Genomic DNA, 15,200 nt, shown 5'->3' on the forward strand with positions numbered 1-15,200 from the left:
TTTATATTTTTATTTTAAAATATATGGATCAAATTTTGGGAGAAATATACAAAACATTGGGATATAAAAGATTTTTATTTAAAAAATTTTATTAAAATTTTAGTAGTACATGAAATATCTTTAAGTTCATATCTTACTATACTTACTATCTTAGTAGAGACCCTCTAATTAACTAACTTTTAATTGAATGATGAAACTTGAGATGAAATTACGATTATATCATAATTTAATTTTCAACAAAACCAAAATTATTAGACAAATTAGTCATTTTATATAATCTCCTCTTTTTTAGCCACTAGAAACAATATTATTTACCAAAATAACACTCGTATCTTTTGTTGTATTTTTGAATTTTTAGATTAGATATTTGTTTTTTGAAAAATTTAGATTAGATAATTATCACTCTTAAATTTTGAATATCTAATTCATCATGTGAGTTCTAAAAAAATATAAAAATTAATTAACATAAAAAAATTATATATATGCACGCATCGCATGCAACGGACGCTAGTTTAAATTAATATTAAGATTCCTGTCAAAAAAAAATTAATATTAAGATTTTTTTGCTATATTTTTATTTTATGATATATCCTATAGTGAAAAACGAGATAATTTTTATAATAGAAAGATGTTATTTGAATTAATTTTTATATTATGTAGATAAAAACTTAAATATTAAAATTAATTTATGTCTATTTTTTTTTTAATTTTGGAGGACGTGGGAAAACTTCTTTCGAAAAATTGATTGAAAAATTAATAATTTGAACACGTTGCACATGCACTGTTGTTATGTCCATTTGTTTTTCAATCTATTTATTTTATAAGATATATTGTTATAAATTTTTTTTAAAAATTAAATCTTTTAAGATGGAATTTTAAAAAAATATTCTAAATATATAACATAACCTCTTCCGTAAGATTGGAAAGAATATGTAAGTAATCAAAATATTACGTTGCTTTGTTATTTGTGTGCCTCATAAATTTAGAGAGTGTTTGACATAGTTTAACTCTTTCAAACAGTTTATAAGTTGTTTTAGAGCTTTTAAACTTTAAATTTTTGTTTGGCAAATTTTTTTAAAAAGAACTTATAATTGTCAAAATAAGCTGTTTTTAAAAAAGTAAGAGGAAGATACTTTTTTCAAAATAATTTTATTTTAACATTCTATCTTTAAAATATCTTTAAATATTTTAATAAATCTCAATCATATCCTCCACCCATTAAATATTAAATATTATTTTTTTAAAAAAATTACAAATCACATAACTTTTTCTAAAATAAAATATTATAACAATTTTATTTTTTAATATATGTTTATTCTAAAACTATTTTCATATATGTATAACTCGAAACATTATTTTTATATAATTATACTTTTTTGGTAATTTCGACGATAAAAAGATCTTATAATGCCAAACACATCAACATCTTTAAGTTATAAAATAAGTTTATCCAAACACTTTATCAGCTTATTTTTAAAATAAGTTCTAACAACTTATAAGCTCGTAAAACAGCTTTTAAGCTCTAGAAGCTCTTTTTTTAATAAGCTTATTCTTTGGCTAAGCTTATTAAAAACACCCTCTTAGAGGGTGTTTGACTAAGCTTATTAAAAAAAAAGAGCTTATAAGCTCCTAGAGCTTAAAAGATGTTTTACGAGCTTATAAACTGTTAGAACTTATTTTAAAAATAAGCTGTTAAAGTGTTTGGATAAACTTATTTTAAATAACTTAAAGATGTTGATGTGTTTGGTATTATAAGATCTTTTTATCGTCGAAATTACCAAAAAGGGTATAATTATATGAAAATAATGTTTCGAGTTATATATATATGAAAATAGTTTTTGAATAAACATATATTAAAAAATAAAATTGTTATAATATTTTATTTTAGAAAAATTTATGTGATTTGGATTTTTTTAAAAAAAATAATATTTAATATTTAATAGGTGGAGGATATGATGGAGAGTTACTAAAATATTTAAGGATATTTTAGAGAGATAAAATGTTAAAATAAGATATTTTTAAAAAAAATGCCTCCCCTTTACTTTTTAAAAACAGCTTATAAGCTGTCAAAATATAAGTTGTTTCTAAAAAAAATTACCAAACAGATTCGGAGAGCTTTTAAGCTCTAAAACAGCTTAAAAGCTGTTTTTAAGAGCTTAAAAGCTCTCCCAAACACCTTCTAAATGATATTTGTTTTTAAGCTCTAGAAGCTCTTTTTTTAATAACCTTAGTTAAACACCCTCTAAATGATATTTTGAGTAATTAATTAACATTTAGAACAAATTATTTTAAATTAAAACCCATTAATTAATTTATTCAGAAAAATAAATCAATTAAAGGGTGTCATTATCAATTGTTAATATAAAAACTAAAGATGAAATGTATAACAAAAAGTAGAGTGTTCATGACACCCTATTTCATTTATATACCTCAGTTTTAAATTTTGTTACTTTGATTAGGTTCTTATTTGACAATTCATTCTAATAACTACTGGTCAGACACCACAATTATTTCATCGTATTCGAATAGCATAAATTTAGTAGCTAAGACAATAAATATCCAGCCTGAAATATTTAAAACGAAATTGAAACACTTGTGCCCACCCATTTGAAAAAGTAAAGAAATAAAGCATTGAGAACAACCATTCAACGCTTACAAGTTGCAAAAACATTTATGAATAATTACTAAAAAAATCATATTGAATTTACTCTTATCGAATAATGTACATTTGACTGATATTAACAAGGTATCTTCTTATAGTAATATGATATTTTTGGAATAATTTTATAAGATGGTTTCTATGTTACACCGACATGACTACTTCAAAATATGTTGCATAAGATATTTGCGCAAACATTTCGCTTCAAAACAAACACTATGGAGCGAACATCTCATACAAAATTCATTTGTAGCAGAGCGCAAACCAATTTTATATATATATATATATATATATATATATATATATAAATAAAGATGACAATTGAGCTTGTTACCTCTCAACCTCAACGTGCAAACTAGTCAAATCCTTGGCTTCCATATATATATATATACTGCAGTGCTCATCCACAACTTCAAACGAATTCAACTCCAAATCTTTATAGCAACATTAATTACTTCTTGTTGGTGATTACAGCTTTTTCTTAAAGCTATACACATCATCTTCCAATTCAGTGTTCAACAAAGAAACTAGCCGAGAATTTATATGGCGGACTCGGAGAAAAATGGAAGTGTGGACCAATGTGAAGAGGCCGGGGCGGGGGAGACGGTTCGGGTTGCGGAATCCGGGTCTCCCAAGGATTCTGTCGTGAAGTCTTTGGAGGAGGAATTCAGTGAAGCAGCAAGATCAGTGGAGGACGAGGTGGCAGAGTCTTCTTTTGTTCAAGAAGTTGAAAAGTTGGCTTATTCGTCGGATCCATGGGCTGCTCTCAAGAATTTAGGGGGTCACAAAGATGAACAGAATCAGGGGCCGCCGGAGGGGAGCAAGTCGCCAGCTTCGGATGAAAACGTCGGAGAATCCTCGGAGAAAACGTCCGAGGAAACTCGGGTTGTGGCCTCGAATGAGCGAGACACGGATGATCTGCATGAAAATCCAAAAGCCACACACACTCAGGTATGGTATGATGTTGGCTTTCTTTCAGTGTGGAGCTTGGATATATCATATATATTATGCCTTTTGACACTTAACAAATGTTCGTTAGAAATATTGCTAACCATTTGGTGTGGCTGAAACATGCATGGAGCAGCCATTTGTTGCTGTAAGTGCAGGATCAAGGGCCTCTTGGGCGAATTGCTGCGGTTTGCTGGACTTCCTGAAACCTTCCGACCAGTGATTTAAGTTGTGGTACGTTTCGTTTTTTCGACAAAATCAGATAGATGTGTCCAAACGGGGCAGTTGTTCCCTTGGTTAGAAATTTACTTCTTGTTCTTGTATGAGTGAGTTTTATTATATAAAGCTTCATTGTTGGGTGTGGTTTTTTGGCAGGATCCATGGAAGAGAGTATGGTGTGACTGTGGCGAGAACCGGTGTTCGATCAATCGAAGTTTATTGGGTTTTGTTTTGCGTTTGATTTGTTCATTTGATAGATTATGATGAAGCTTTTGTATTTGTGGATGTAAGGTTGAGACCTCATGAGTGTTTTACTTGCTGGTTCTTATTCATGTCATGTTAGTTGGAGAAGCTAAAGATGGAACTTATTGTGTACACGTGAATTTTTTGTTTACAAATAATTTGATTTCATGTCTCATAGTTTAAAATTACGTTTGGCTAAATTCCCTCCTTATGGAAAACCCAATCTAGGCGCGATGAAGCAGACTCTACCTAAACAAGGAGAGCTGGACTAACTTATCTGTAAATAAAAAGAACTTAGCAATCCATCACAATATCTTTTTATTTAACAACCTACACAGACATGACTACAAATCATCCTAAGGAGGGTACAATCCTCTCATGGTATGAGGCTATGAGCTACCTGATTCGCTGATGAGGGAACAACTATGTATGAGGTTTATACGTCTTGGAATAATCCAATTATCTACAATACACTGAGCATATACCACACATGTCAACTAGCATTTACATGTCTCACCTGATATCCAGGAAATTGGTCAACTAGCATTTACATGTCTCACCTGATATCCAGGAAATGGCTCTTTTGGAATGTCCAACTCAAATGAAGTCATCAACATTACTTGCTAGTTATTATTATGCTGCATATCTTTACCAAGACCCTGAATTTCTTGAAGCAAGCACGTAGAACCCCAAGTGCTGCTCGTGAAAAGTTATACTCCACATTCAACAGAAACATAGGCACAGTGGATCTTGTAAATTAATAACGTTTTGGTGGAAATCAGATCTCATAAGTTATAGACTAGCTTCAAGCTTTAGCATGCATCATCTTATGAAATAATGGATTACAACACAGAAGACCGTGCCATATTCCCCTTCCTACTATTCCCTATTCAAGGTAGCTGGATTTACTGAGGAGACGTTTCCCTATTTCCAGATTCGTTCGGTAAGCTAATCAGCTCATGATCAGCACATATTAAACTACGGGGACTCAAAGCAATGCCAAGTTTAACATCACATAAATTCAAGCAGCTTCACAGTGACAGTGACAATGACTAGACTACATGTAATCGGAACACACTTTCGTCATATGGCTTCACCTAGTTGGCAAGTATAAAGAGCAGGAGAAAGAGCAATGGAAGCAATGGAAGCGTTCGATAATTTTCTCCAAAGCTAAAGGGAGCAGAAACACACATTTATCATCTTTCTGTCCATGGTAGCACATGAGAATTGGAATTTATGTGTTCAATTCCGAAACTAGTTTCTTGAACAAGCCCTTTGAAAAAGGAGGAGGACACAACCATAATTTTTACTAAATACAGCAAATCGCAACCTCGTATATTTGAGCACAATTCTGCCACAAACTAAACCATCAACAACCTAATGAAACTGACACGCGCAATGTAACATCCAACACACGAAGCATAAATTTTCAAGGATGGTAGAAAAACAGATAGTAAATTGGTAATATTCCCTATGGCATAGGGCACCCGGGTCACTGATGTGATTGTGAGGGATAAATTAAGCTGGAGATTATAAAAGCAAATAGAAACAGGAAAACACGTGCTCGTCTCTTAAAGCATAACATTGAGAAGCCAGCGTAAAACACTTCATATCTAAGATTCAAAATATGCGTAGCCTCAGAAACTGCACTATATAATTGGATGAATCAATAAATGAAACAGAATACAAACTACAAGGATCCAAAAACCTATATGATCATACATCAATCAACACAAGCTTTAAAATAAAAACTTACAAAGTTATTCTGAATAATAATCAATGCCCGCAGTTTTCTTAGAAACATTACATATTTCTTCAGCAGCGATCCACAATAAAACCGAATATTCAGCTGAGATAACCAAACTTTCTATTAAAGAAATCAAAGTCACAACCGGGAGAAAAACACCACTAATCAAAACTGATATTTTGTCTTACAGACAGAAAATATTCTTCCAACCACTAGCATTATGCAAACTTGCGCCATGCAAGCCGTTATTTTCTTGAAGCATGTTGAATGTGGAAAGCAACCCCCACAACAACGATGGCGGAAAAGACTGAGCCTGCCACTAGCAACCAATCTTTCTGGCTTGAGTCACCAAAAAATCCCTTCTTTCCAACCCGAACTGCACCATCACGTTCAATACCACCATTCACAGCATCCACAACTGCTCTTTCCTTCACTTCATACGCGCTAATCATCTTCTCTTTCTCATTTAAACAACTCTCCAGAACACTGATTTCCACTTTCATTTTCTCAACGGTCTTCTCCAGATCATTCTTCAACTTCTCCAAATTCTTGCTACTTGCTAACGTTGTTTCCAACTCTTCAACCCTCTTCTTTAAATCACCTACTTGCTTTCCTTTCCACTCCAACTCATTCCTCATACTACTCCCCACTCCCTCCAAATTCTCAACTTTAGAAACCAGCAAATTTCTTTCCTTATCAATTGCCTCCAACATAACATCCTTTTCCTCCTCCCTCTGTGTAATCCCCGCCATTTCACTCCTCATATCTGACAACTCGGCCGTCGTCTCCTGCAAATCGCTCATGGTGGATACCAAATCATGCTGCAGCCTAGACACATCAGCTTCCAACTCTGCAGCTCTAGCAACCACGGCTCCTAAAGCCTTATTTTCTGTATCCACCTTGCTGACCTGTTTTTGGAACTCGTCATTCTCATTCCCTAAAACCTTGACGGAGTCCTCCAACTCCTCAATCTGCTGCTTATACTCCTTGTTTTGCTGATTGATTTTATCATTTTCTTGTTCAAGATCACTGACCTTCAGAGTAAGCCCTGAAATTTTAGCGGAATTATCACCAGAGATTTCCAGTTCTCGATGATCAGATAATTCTCCATTGATCGTCGTCTCATCGGCCATTTCTTACCCTGCAAACAAACAAACAAACAAATAAGAGTCGATCGAATTAATAAATAAGAAAATAATTTCTAATTTCGAGTGTAAGGCTAAAAAGAAACTAAGAGGGACGAAAAAGGGGCTTCTTCAACTCAGTTTCCCTACCACTACAAGCAAAAAGAACCTGAAATATCGTCCCAGACCCCAGAGAAAAATCAGAGTGGAGCAAAAAGGTTTTTTCAAATCATGAGTATTAGGTAATGTGGGCTCAAAATCAAAATCAAAATCAAAATCCAAATAGATTTCTTGGGTTAAGAAATAAGATGGAATGTAAGAATTTGGACTCGCCGTCGTGGGAGGATTTAGGGTTGGAATTCTCTTTTAAATAAAAATCAGAAAAATGATTGAAAGTCGTGTGCTTTAAGAATCGTGGTAGCACGTGCTGAAAAAGTACAGAGCCCGCATGTTTGCCATTGGTGGATCCGAATACAGTTTTTTTAATAAAAAAAAAATTAAAAGAGATTCGAACCCGAGTCCCTATTCTCAACCTGAGAGCGATTTAAAACCTTGACTACACATCATGGACAAAGCAATTTTATTTTCAGTACCTCTTCATGAATGAATCACAGTTTTACTGTTTTTTTTTCGAATTTCCAAGAACTTTACTAAAAATAAATAGGTTATCGTATCACTTTTGAAGCATTAATTGAGTTCAGGTTTGATTTTGTAAGTAAATCATAAAATGAAAAAAAAAAAAAAATACATTTATCAAACTCATGACCAACAAAATTAAAGGTTGCTCCATTTCGACAAATCAAACTAATTTATAACTGATTAAATGTAGCTGCTATCTTAAAATTTGCACAAAAAAAATAAAAAGAGGAACTGTTTTGTCTTTAAGGAAACTCAGCAGTAAGCACCAAAGTTTTCCCTTATCTGTACACCATGCACAACCAACAATCACAATGTACACAGACCATCCTCTAAAAACGACCATAAGCCTTTCATGAGTACATCCTTGCCATACCATACTGAATCCCGCCAACTTTTCTGTGGGCAGCCATATTTGCTACGCCAAGCCCACTGTATTGACCTTTCGACTGCAGTAGATTAGCGTCGATCATCACAGCTCTATCTTCAACATGGTCCACCTGAGTCACCCCCGCTCGAGCAATATAATATTGATTGCTGTCTATGTTAATAGCTATATCGGGAGCAAACTTGGAGGCCATGCTGCAGTTTGGTATTTGTTTGTTGTGTGACGAAGATAGTTCTCTCTCTGTCTTGGCAGCCGATCTTTCTGGTATTCCTGTACCGTTTCTATGGTAGTAGTAAGCTAACGGAGGAGGTTGGGTGGGAAGGACTGTACTTCTAACTAGATTTCTAGGATCATATGTATCTTTGATGACATCCCCGTTCTCGTAAGGCAAAACTGGACCAGCAACTTTCCCAATTTTAGCTGACAAGCGAAAAATTTCACAAGCCGTTGTTAATACTACTTTATAAATCAAGAATGACTCGACTGGAACGGAACAATCGGTGAAGTTTTGGCATTTAAAAAGCAAAAATACCTTGTGTGATTCTCTGTTGTGGTTGTATGGTCCTTGATGAACCATTATGAAGTCCAGTAAGTTCTCTAGAGTTCCAGCTAAACAACTCTTCATTTTGTCTGTCTATCGCATTTGCAATGATCGACGGTTCTTTAGGAGGTATTGTATTCGAATGTACAATAGTTGACCTGCATCATTACAAGAATTGATAATGCACAACCGCACAAAAGGTCTGGCACATAAAAGACCAAACATGATTGAAAATACAACCAAAAGGTCGCCGGTTCTATGGAAGTAAAATGAGCTGAATTGTAATAAAGTGGGATGATTTTGTCAGGATAAGTCAACTATTAGTTTAGAATATAGAGATCTACTCATGTTATGTTGGTGACACTTTGACACACACGAGGTTTACCGTTTAACTCAATCAGAGAATTGCACCAAGTTCCATGATGTGGAAGAAAAGTATACTTATGATCGATTCAGTGGATTCATTCAGTTAAACAATCCCAAGTCAGGTTATATAATTAACGTCTCCAACATATGGAAAGCACCAGAAGAAATCCCACAACAAAACGAAATAAAGGGCCACAATAAATATAACTATGTAAGCAACATATTAAGGGCTGTTTATAGAGAATTATTTGACATGAAACTCATTCCTTTCCCGATGCAAGCTCGAGAATGAGTGAAATCGCCAGAGCAGCACTCACTGAATGCAACCAGCTCAGAAAAAATTCTGAACCAGCAGCAAATTTACCAGGATGTGTACATGGAGGACACTTTTCAATGACTTCTATATCACAACAAAACGGGAAAAAGAACAGAGACAAAAATACCACGTTCTGCATATACCTAGGAAGAGAAACATGTTTTCTGTCAAGTGGGATCACTGGTCCACTTTTACCACCATTTTCTTCCAGATGAGCGAATTGCTTTTTAAATTGGTCGACAGCACTATATAAAAGGTTAATGTTCCAAGATCAGTAACATATACAACAAGGAGAGTTGTACATAGAGGAGAGTTATAACCTAGGGTAGAGAAAATTAGTTCTCTCAACTCCATTGATGTAATCTTTCAGCAGCTGAGGATGGTACTCCAGTATCTCACGGAATATTAACTCTCGAACATCCTCCTTTGTCACCCTTCGCCTCTCAAATTCAAATTCCATCTTCGAAATTGGCTGGCAAGACGGTTCTCTCTCAACTTTCGCCAACCCCTGAAAATAAGGATCACCAAGTGCCTGAAAATGGAAAAACAAATAAATAAATATATTTGTAAAACACAAATATCACTAAAAGGATATCCTGTATCAAAAGAAAGAGAGTAATCGTATCTCAAAACCCTGATAGAAACAATTAGAATCATGGTAGATAGATGAATGGCCAAGAATGAAAGATGGGTGTGATCAAATGAAACTCCAAGGTAATTATTTTAATTACCTAACAAACATAACCATCCTTTTGCTCCTGGTTTGACAAGGTTTTTCTAAGACTACTCCAGACAAGGTCCCCTCACCCAACAATATTGCACAAAGCGTGACTTGGAACAACACCGGATAGGATTTACTAAGCCACTAATTCTCTCATGGGCTATTTCTGCATAAAACTGATCATATCTTCCCTTATCTGTTCTCGTATTTCTTTTCCTTTGTATTTCTACCCTTTCGATTTCAGCGGAGCAGAAAAAGGGATTCCCCAGAAGTAGATTTATACCAAGACAAGGAGTCAAGAATTGACGGTGCACATTGAGCAGCAGCACATGGAATCACAACAATGAAGCTAGCAACCAAATTCTGAACTATCTCTTCCCAATTGTCTAGAGGAATGAAAACAAGGTCCATCATTTCTTCTAGTTTCATATACACTTGACTTTTGTCTCCAGGAAATCACTCATTAAGGGTAAAGTTAACAGAAAATTTGTAGCACTCTGAATATTTTTATCTTCTTTTTTTTTTTTTTTGATAAGAAACACAAATATTATTAATTTGAAGAAAAACAGTAACGATCAGTATCTTCGAGACATTAAAACATTTTACTTCTCAAAATATATGAATTCAGACAACAGATCACTGACTGTATAACATTCTGGTTGGACAGTCAATTCAAGTGTTACTTGGGTAATTATCGAACGTTTAAGAAATTTAAATTTTTCAGTCACCGAAATTTCATGGTTTCAAAAGCATACCGAAGAAAAAGGTACGAGTGGTCAAGCATTTAAAAGAATCCTAGATGGTTGAAGATTATAACGAATTACAACATAACTTATATTTCTTCTTAACTGGATCAACTAGGGTTCCTGAATTTCAAATGACTTAAAATAGAAAATATTCATAAGAAAGAACCTAGGCCATATCAAACCTCTTCAGCAGTTGGACGGTCCTTGGGATCAAAAGCAAGCAACCTCTCCAAGAGTCGAATGGCCAAAGGATCAGCATTTGGAAATTTCTGCGCAAAGGAAACAGGTTGCTTCTTCCTCATGCTTGTAAGATATCTCCTAGCCTTTTCATTACGCACCTTAATAAGGAAACAAGATTTTAAAACAATGAACACGTTGGATCAAAAAAGCTTACTCATAACACTTGTAAATTGTAAAATTACTGATACTACTGAACAGGTTTCACTGATGCATACTCGAGAAATGGTATCCATTGAAGGTGTGCCGAGAAGATCAGTTATCAGATCAAGTTGGTGAACTATATTCTTTCCAGGAAAAAGTGGTTTCCCAGTCAAAACTTCAGCAAAAATGCAGCCGATACTCCATATGTCTATAGCCGGAGTATACTGAACAAAGATACAAAGTACAAACAAACAGAAACCTTGATATATCAGCACTTGTTAATGTGGAAATGTAAATGCTATAAAGCATCAATAAATTAAAAGCCTATAAACGTGCAACATGTATGAGAACTACTGGATGAGGGTGCAAAACCAATATTAGAATACCAAAAAAAACAAACCACCGCTTAAATTCATACTTAAAACTTTGTTCGGTTACTCTCATCTATCTGACTAATGTGAGTCTATTGTACTCATACATTAGACCCTCAATTTTGAACTATATGATGAAGTGAAAAGGTTCACAACTTGGCAAATAGTTATCAACACAAAAGCCCTTTTCACGAAATCAACATGTTTTTTTGGGCTACAAAAATGATCTTTAAACAACATCCAAAAGAAACTACAAAATCAATTAAATCAGAGAAAACTGAAGTACATTGACATGGAAATGCGAAAACCATACACTTAATAAAAATTAAGAGTCTGATAAAAATAAGTCAAATCATAAAAAAGTATGCAGACATTTGACTAAAAATGAACGACCAGGTAGCAAAGCAGGAAAAGTGTAGAAATATACCTTCGAAAAAAATGAGCCACACAATTCTGGAGCCCTATACCATCTAGTAGCAACGTAATCCTGTTATTGATGCCATCAAACTTTTGAAAAATAGAAGCAAGCAAACAGATGAGAGGGTAATGAACAAGAAAGGTAAAGAATTGTATTTACATACCGTCCAAAATATTGTTGTAGGTGTGTCATTAAACGCAACTCTTGCCAGTCCAAAATCGCATATCTTGAGTTTACAATTTGCGTTTGCCAGAATATTTTTCGGTTTTAAATCTCGATGATATACATTGGCTGCAGGGAAAAACCTTCATCAGAGATTGTATAACAAGGCTGCCAAACAGTACCAACATCATTCTACACATATTGCCATTGGCATCATCTATCAATAGAAAATCAAATTTTAATCACAATTGCACTGGTCATGGTAGAAGCTCGAGATTATACAGAAGCAGCAGATGAGAACTGATATGAAATCAGGCTTATCTTGCAATCTACCATCATATTCAACAAGAGAATACATAGAATACAGAAAAATATCAGGAGTCACCTGTATGGATGTATTTAAGGGCACGAAGCAATTGATAAAGGAAAAACTGATAATGTTCCCGTGTCAAATCATCATTAGCCTTGATCACTTGATGTAGATCAGATTCCATTAGCTCAAAAACTACATAGATATCTTTGAACTCTCTTCGGGAAGGTGGAAGCATAATGTGTTTAATCTCAACAATGTCGGGGTGTCGCAGAAGCCTGAGAAGCTTTATCTCTCGAAGAATTCGAGCAGCATCAGAAAGGTGTTCAAAAATGTCACGTATTTTCTTTATTGCCACTTTTTCACCAGTATGGGTGTCGATTGCTGAGCAAACAACACCATAGCTTCCTTTCCCAATGACCTCCTGAATTTTATACCTGCTTGCATCACCATATTCTGAGAAGAAATCCATTTCTGTCGAACTCTGTTGCATAGAACAAGAATTTTTCAGTTTTTAATGATTAAAACTAACAGTTTATGTTGAACATCAAATGACAAGTAAGAATAAATGTGCCTTTACATGCAATTCGGATAACATATTCATTACATATGCTCCTTCCACATATGCAGAGAAATGCGCAACAAAAGCACATGTAAACATATGAGCTGAAAGGTAACACAAGGTCTTCCAAATAAATGCAATGTGATGGAAAAAATGGTCAGGAATCACAGAGAACACTTCCAATATTAGTAAAAGTTAATGGTTAACCCCTTACTCTCTGAAAGTTGAAAAAATAATATGTAAGTGGCTTGTGTGCCATGGGATCCCACAACGAGGTTGGCCCAAACAAAAAAGTCAATTCATAAACTTACCAGTAGAAATGCACTCAAGAGTAGTAAGCTGCTAACTACAATAGAGAGTCAGCCAATATGATTCTATGAAAGGAATAAAATTATAAAGCCCACCTGTGTGAATTACCTAAGTCAAGTTTTAAGTACAAAGAGCATTTAGAAGTTTCCAGTTTACAGCAAAACTGGCTACGAAATCAGATCAATCAAAGTTTGATAATTCGGGTGGATCCAAAAGCATCTCTTTCCAAACCTCAATAGGCATTAAACCCAAAAAACAAACTAACAAACAAACTACTTATCGAAAAAATTAGAGATAAAATTATAGTCCTTCACCCTTTTGTAAGTTAAAGCAAACGTAAGACCAACATATACAGCTGTGATAAGTAAACCCTCACACAGGAAAGAGCTGTAAACGAGATATATGATATCGAACTAATATACTCAATGTTAATAACATAATATACAGCATGAAACTCAAATCTTTTTTCACCTCAGTTAACACTACAGATTTCAACCAGGAGAAAGAAAGCAACCATTCGAATTAAATAACTCGGATCCATATAAAAAAATTGAAGGGGAAAACGAGGAGTGAAACTTAACCACCCACTTTATGCCAAAGAATTAAGTATTTATGATGAAAGTGTGAAGTGCATAAAAAATACCAGGAGATATAACTAGGAAAAGAATAGATGCATTCACTTGTATATTTTATTAAGAATTTCCAATGCAAAACATTCACATGAAATATATACATAATTACATATATAGTTGCAAATATCTGCATAACAAAAATCATATCCAATTATCTATCACTTCGCCATAATCAGCCTAATCTATTAAGTATTGAACATCTAATTCACTTTAAACATCAGGCCATGAATAACTAAATCATAGCCACGCAGTGATGTGTAAAATTTCCAGAAATCAAACTCAATTTTGCAATTTAACCTAATAAAACGAAAACCATTTAAACAAACAAGAACAACCAAATCTCAAACTCAAGAACCGCGCACAAAATTTCATTCACACAAAACAAGAACCCAAAATCAATTTCTTTAAGATTCACAATTTTTTGTCGAAGTAGAATAAAAAATATATGGATAACCCGCTCACTTTCTTTCGGTGTTCCGGCTGCATTGTGAAGGAATTTGAAAACCCACAAAAGATATCAGCGGACACCCTTTTCAACAACGAATTCCAGAAGAAAAACCCAACTGCATCCCCCGGAAGATCTCAAAGAAAGCTCAGCCGCATTTCCCCCACCGACCGCGGCTCCGAATGGCAAACGAAAAGTCCCACCTCGTGCGCTTGGAATTGTCGGTAGAGCCAAAAAGGAACCGATCCTTCATACAACGCAATCCCGCTCCTCCTTTCTCACCCACAATCATAGAACAACAATCCCGACCATCAAAAAACACCCCAACAGATGAATAGAAAGGAGAGAACCCATACAAAGCCTCGCTCGCGAATTTATGGATCTGAAGGAAGAATAAATTTCTGGTGGTGAGCTGTGGGGTAGATGGAGGGTGGCGTTGTTGAGATCTATCACCGACAGGAGAGAGAGATTGGGAGATATTGAGAGGTTTTGAAAAGACAGACAGCTGCGGTGCAACTGCTTGTACGTTTCCATTTATACGGTGTGTACGTTTTTTCTATCTACATTTTTTACACAAATTTATCAAAATATTTTTAAAAAAATAATAAAAATGTTGAACATTCTTTGTAATACAAATAATCGTGTAACGAATATACATCGATTCGACTCATCTTGCATATATAATTCGTAAGACTCTCTTGTATAAGATTTAATCTAATTATAACGTGAGAATCGAAGTTTGAAACCGAAATGAATAAAATTCTTTAATATAGAATATTATTTAATTAATTGTTTATTAATTCGCAAAGATTCGTGTGACACGATCGTACGGGTCAAATTTTGTGAGATATATTTTTTATTTGGATCGTTTGAATAAGTATTATGCCAAAATTATTGCTTTTTATTGTAAATATGAGCAAAAATGACCTAGATCGCATATAAAGATTCGTGAAACT

At 34.3% G+C, this 15,200-nt stretch overlaps 3 protein-coding genes across 5 annotated transcripts; 1 reads left to right on the top strand and 2 right to left on the bottom strand.

Annotated features, from left to right (window-relative positions):
• Nucleotides 1-3,082: 3,082 nt before the first annotated feature.
• On the top strand, nucleotides 3,083-4,191 carry LOC140890892 (uncharacterized). Its single transcript, XM_073299042.1, has 3 exons — nucleotides 3,083-3,610; nucleotides 3,744-3,841; nucleotides 3,983-4,191. The coding sequence occupies exons 1-2, from the start codon at nucleotides 3,203-3,205 to the stop codon at nucleotides 3,828-3,830; spliced, it is 495 nt and encodes a 164-aa protein (XP_073155143.1). The 5' UTR covers nucleotides 3,083-3,202; the 3' UTR covers nucleotides 3,831-3,841; nucleotides 3,983-4,191.
• Nucleotides 4,192-5,716: 1,525 nt separating this feature from the next.
• On the bottom strand, nucleotides 5,717-7,310 carry LOC140890891 (peroxisomal and mitochondrial division factor 2-like). 3 transcript variants are annotated; one of them, XM_073299040.1, is made up of 2 exons: nucleotides 7,274-7,297; nucleotides 5,717-6,957 (listed from the first exon to the last, which is right to left on the bottom strand). In XM_073299040.1, the coding sequence occupies exon 2, from the start codon at nucleotides 6,947-6,949 to the stop codon at nucleotides 6,062-6,064; it is 888 nt and encodes a 295-aa protein (XP_073155141.1). In that variant the 5' UTR covers nucleotides 6,950-6,957; nucleotides 7,274-7,297; the 3' UTR covers nucleotides 5,717-6,061. The 3 variants fall into 3 exon arrangements, with proteins under 3 accessions (XP_073155141.1, XP_073155140.1, XP_073155139.1); XM_073299039.1 differs by having other exon boundaries at nucleotides 5,718-6,957; nucleotides 7,110-7,310; XM_073299038.1 differs by having other exon boundaries at nucleotides 5,718-6,957; nucleotides 7,091-7,310.
• A 390-nt stretch (nucleotides 7,311-7,700) lies between these two features.
• LOC140890889 (mitogen-activated protein kinase 20) lies at nucleotides 7,701-14,748 on the bottom strand. The gene is made up of 10 exons (XM_073299037.1): nucleotides 14,262-14,748; nucleotides 12,372-12,780; nucleotides 11,988-12,115; nucleotides 11,834-11,893; nucleotides 11,110-11,259; nucleotides 10,837-10,992; nucleotides 9,508-9,719; nucleotides 9,331-9,432; nucleotides 8,497-8,663; nucleotides 7,701-8,384 (listed from the first exon to the last, which is right to left on the bottom strand). Exons 1-10 carry the CDS (start codon nucleotides 14,283-14,285, stop codon nucleotides 7,930-7,932), a joined length of 1,863 nt encoding a protein of 620 aa, XP_073155138.1. The 5' UTR covers nucleotides 14,286-14,748; the 3' UTR covers nucleotides 7,701-7,929.
• Between the last annotated feature and the right edge of the window lie 452 nt (nucleotides 14,749-15,200).

This window comes from Henckelia pumila, chromosome 3 (assembly GCF_033568475.1).
Source record: "Henckelia pumila isolate YLH828 chromosome 3, ASM3356847v2, whole genome shotgun sequence".
NCBI classification, from domain to species: Eukaryota; Viridiplantae; Streptophyta; class Magnoliopsida; order Lamiales; family Gesneriaceae; genus Henckelia; species Henckelia pumila.